At 33.0% G+C, this 4,625-nt stretch overlaps 1 protein-coding gene across 1 annotated transcript; it reads right to left on the bottom strand.

The window, feature by feature from the left end:
* Window positions 1–2,269: 2,269 nt before the first annotated feature.
* Window positions 2,270–3,109, bottom strand: LOC136210876 (protein LURP-one-related 17). The gene is made up of 2 exons (XM_066002304.1): window positions 2,817–3,109; window positions 2,270–2,736 (listed from the first exon to the last, which is right to left on the bottom strand). The coding sequence occupies exons 1-2, from the start codon at window positions 3,078–3,080 to the stop codon at window positions 2,377–2,379; spliced, it is 624 nt and encodes a 207-aa protein (XP_065858376.1). The 5' UTR covers window positions 3,081–3,109; the 3' UTR covers window positions 2,270–2,376.
* Window positions 3,110–4,625: the final 1,516 nt, after the last annotated feature.

A 4,625-nucleotide genomic window follows, 5' to 3' on the forward strand; every position in this document is an offset into this window, starting at 1 on the left:
ATTAATGTAGAATTAATGAAGATTAATACATGATTAATGTGAAGTTAATGATAATTAATGCATGAGTAAATATGCAATAATAAAGAAAAAGAAGGAACATTCAAACACTATTCTACACCATCTGGATCGAACGTGGAATATACATCACACAACTAAGACACGACGAAAGTAGTTGGAACCAAAAGATCTGCCAGTTGACCTGTATCCGTCATTGTACCCCGTCTTAACGGACTTAGAGAAAAATCAAAGGATGCCTTTTCATCTTCCTCTAAGGGAATAAATCCAGTTAAACGATAATTAATGACCTTTAAGAGGAGTAATGACATGACTATTCCATTAGAACACCATCAATGTTAAAAGGTTGCAAAAACGAATAGATACAAAATTAACTACATTCTCTTTTTCTCAATACTGATTATTCTCTTATTATATTACTGACTTTATCATTGGAATGCCCATGGCCGAACCCAACAACGTCTCACAGTATAACCACTAATAGAATCACTCGAGGAGAAAAGGTGACAATTATCAACAATGATAAGAGATTAATGAACTTTTATAAAATACAAAATTGAATGACTTTTATGTGCGGTTTTCAAAGTCAATAAGTAAAAAGTTATAATTTAACCTAAACTTTGGGGTAAATTTCATCAATGGTGTACAACCTTTATCCTATTTCACACTTTGGTGTACGATCTTTATTTTGTCTCAATAATATGTACGAACTTATAGGTGACCTCCTACTTTGGTGTACAACATGCAATTACTAAAATACCCCTTTATCCTAAATAAAAAACATACCCTCTTTTTCATTTAGTTTCAACAAATAGTTTCTGGCCCTGTTTGGTAAAGAGCGTTTTGGGATAAAAAGAGCGGTTTTGACCAATTTTAGAGGTTTGACCACTGAAACCGCTGATTGGAGTGTTTGGTGGAGAGAGGTTTGGGAGAGAGTGTTGGGATGAAAACGCTAATTTAGAAAAAGCTCTTAAAAGGAGCCTTTTCAATTAGCGTTTTGGAATATTAAAATTAATGGACTTCTTTAACCCTAATAGATAGACTCCCTCTTCTCCTGCGCCAAAATTAATGCCCTTATTTGTCTTTTTGCACAAACCGCTATTATCAATCAGCTAATTTTTACCAAACAGGTCTATACAAACAGCTAGTCAAATAAGCTAGTCAAATAAGCTAGTCAAATCAACTAATGTAATCAGCTAACAGCTAACAGCTAGTTCCCAAACATGACCTCTCTCTCTAATTTTTTATTTCTCTCTAACTACTCTTTTCTCCTTAACTCCCCCCTCTCTCTCTCTAACTTCAATAATAACATTATTTAAGGATTTTCCTTTACCTACATCATGGTTTTGCTTAATGAAAACCTTAAATCTGCAAATTCCACATTTATAGTTCAAAGTTCCCAATCAAAACCTGAAATCTAATAATTTCACCAAAGTCAAAACCTAAAATCAAACAATTTCACCTAACCCTGAATCTTGAACAAACAATCAACCTCCATACCCTTAAGCTCTCTCTTCTTCCCCATATTCAAAATGTGGCGTGCTACAGGGGCTTTTAATTGGAAAAAAAATTTGTGGAGGCTTTAAATTGGTGTATGATTGTTCGCATTGGTAATTTGTTCAACAAAGAAGCATTAGTGGAGGATTTAATTAGGAAAAAAAATTCCTAGAAATTCCCCTAATCTGGTTTTTGATTTTCTTCAATTTTTCTCATGCTTGCTCATAGTTGTTTACTACTTTCATGTTTTGTTGATATGTACACCGATTTGGGACTGTCAAATCTAGCTACCAACACCGAGTAAGTTCTTTTGATGGTAGGAGTTGAGGAAGACGAAGAATTGAAAGAAGAAGTTTGTCGAGAAAACGATGGTGGAAGCGACAGAGGAATTTCCCAGAAAACAAACATCAATCCCATACCCTAAGTTCCATTGGACTGCGATTTGGAGTTAGTCATTGCTCAAAACTTGGAGAAGCTTTAGGTAACCGATTTATGGTTTGGAAATTGTTAACAGAGATGATTTGGAGAGAGAGCAGTTGCAAGGAAGGTATTTTAGTAATTGCTTAGTGGATAATGGTATTTTAGTAATTATATAAAGAGTGAGTCCCAGTTTTTAAGTGGGTATGATAAAAAATGGTGAAGTGGCATGTTGACCAGGCGTTGACCGGTCATTTTTACCTGCTGTATACTATAGTGGGAGGTCACCTATAAGGTCGTACATTTTAGTGAGACAAAATGAAAGTTGTACACCAAAATGTGAAATAGGATAAATGTTGTACACCATTGACGAAATTTACCCCCTTAACTTTGAATACAAAAACTCAAACTGTTCTAATTAATATCAACAAATCAAACAAAAAAAAACTATGAAAACATTTGATCTAACAACAAAACAAGAGCCATAGCAAAAGCGGAATCAAACCCAAAATGTACAACCAAATTAAAAACATCTTCACCAAAAGAAATTCCCCCAATCAAAGTCTCTTTCCTCTTTATCTCAGCCATTACTCTTCTCGATTCATCCATAACTTTACACGATCTACTTCTATAACACCCTTCAATCACATATAAACACTGCCTTCCTCTCAAAACATATGCAATCACAACACTCTTATTAAATACTTCTACAATCTTCTTCTTCTTCTTCACACTCCAAATCGAAGCATCCATTTTTGAACAATTTTCACCTTCATAGATTTCCCAATTTTCACTCACTCCGAATTTCTGGATAACATAACTAATTTTAAATTAATCGGATCGATCTACTTAAATTAAGCATAATTAGTTAAGTTTATCGTTATTACCTTGCGCCGGTGCATTGTGAGGATTGATTTGCCGGAGCTATCCATGAGGACGAGTTGTTGAGGATGAAGACTGTAATTGTCGACGCGATAAACTAAATCTCCGGCGGAATTTATCACTGTAAATCCGTTGCAACTGATTAAAAGTGATTTTCTCCATACTGTAAATGAAGTGGAGGTTCCATCGCCGGTAACGATATGCTTGTCTTCTGCCGGTTCTTGATCATTGTGTACAGATCTTGATAATGATTTTAAGAAAAGGAACATTTCTTCAATGTGTATATCTGTTTGATTTTTGGAGATTGAGGAGAGATATTTTCTGAGGCTTTTATGTTTATAAATACTAAAATGGAGGTGTAAATTACATTTATGGCCCTTCATCTTTAACCCTTTTTTTGGGGTCTAAATCACGTGGTATCCTAGGTGATAATGTAGAATTTGCTCATTCACCATTAGATCTAGGTTTATTAGAATCCTAAGGTTGAGATTCAAATCATCATGAGGCTTAGATTTAATAAGCCTATATCTAACGGTGAATTAACAAATTCACTTGCTCATTAAGGTGCATGTGAAAATTCCTGTCCAAATTCGAGCTGGAAAGATCTCTTTCGGGAGACATAACTTTTATACCAAATATTTTAATCACAACTGCACTCTATTTCAGGATTGAACTCTGATTGAATTGTTAAGTTGATTCATTATTTTAACCATCTCGAACATGTGTTTTGTGATGTTATAAAATTAATTGAATTTATCTTTGGCAAAAAGCATTATTACGTCATTGATCTTTCATTTTTTGGTTCACTAAATCATTGATCTTTTATTTGACTATATTAAGCTCATGATCACCAAAAAAAAATATAATTTTGAACATAAAATTCGGTTAACAGACTGTTATTCATTGCACTTGCATTTGAAATTTGTATTTTTTCACTGTTTGCAAGCAATTTTCGTTGTGTAATGTGTACAAAAAAACCGTAAAAACTTTAATTCAAACTGTAAAAAAAGATTTTTTTAATAATTTCAAATACTTAATAACATATTTTTAACAGAACTGCATATTCACAACTTACTAATTTGGTATCCTTCTGAACTTATCTCATTTTGTCACTTAGTTCCATTTAGTTAATGGCCAACCTATCAATCCCTTAACTAAAAAATTGTCATACATTTGGCACATTTTGTGCCTACATGATATTGAGTACACCTCTCCAGACACCATCCGTTCCAGTACACTTTATGTATCTTGATGTGAACCATTCTTTCATTGCTTTAATACAGACATGAAAACATAAAAATGACACCGAGTGTTACATTTGGTGAGTTGAGGGAGCTAATAGGATGCACAAGATGAATTGAAGAGGATAATCGACACTATGTGGACACATAAAAGGCATAAAAGTACTTATATTTATTGAGTTGATGAGACTCATAACTTGACCACTAAATAAAAAGAGCTAAATGACAAAATTAGACAAGTTCATAAAGCGGTGAAAGTATTAAATCTATATACATCGTTCTAAACTTTCCGATAAGATATATTTTAGGAAACTTGGTTATTTGATCATAACCTTTGTTAAATGAATCTAAAGTAAATTATCTAGTCAAATTTATCTAACAGATCATCAATTTGTTAATTTTTTATGACCTTTTTGTTGATTAGGACTTTAATTTCCAATAATAGAAGTTCAAAGATTTTTACATAAAAAGTTAATTTAGGAACTATTATCTTAATAGTGTTATGATTAAGTATGATTTATCATAAAGTGTAGTTTAATTGATTTGGGGTTTGCTGGTTAGATGGGAGACAAG

The sequence above is a fragment of the Euphorbia lathyris genome, chromosome 1, assembly GCF_963576675.1.
Source record: "Euphorbia lathyris chromosome 1, ddEupLath1.1, whole genome shotgun sequence".
Lineage (NCBI taxonomy): Eukaryota > Viridiplantae > Streptophyta > Magnoliopsida > Malpighiales > Euphorbiaceae > Euphorbia > Euphorbia lathyris.

What these genes read in the sequence shown, in the direction of transcription:
- LOC136210876 (XM_066002304.1), bottom strand. Translation starts at nt 3,080, where the DNA reads ATGTTCCTTTTCTTAAAATCATTATCAAGATCTGTACACAATGATCAA. An exon ending in TCACAATGCACCGGCGCAAG is followed by an intron (nt 2,737 to 2,816) that starts GTAATAACGATA and finishes TATGTTATCCAG; the next exon opens with AAATTCGGAGTGAGTGAAAA.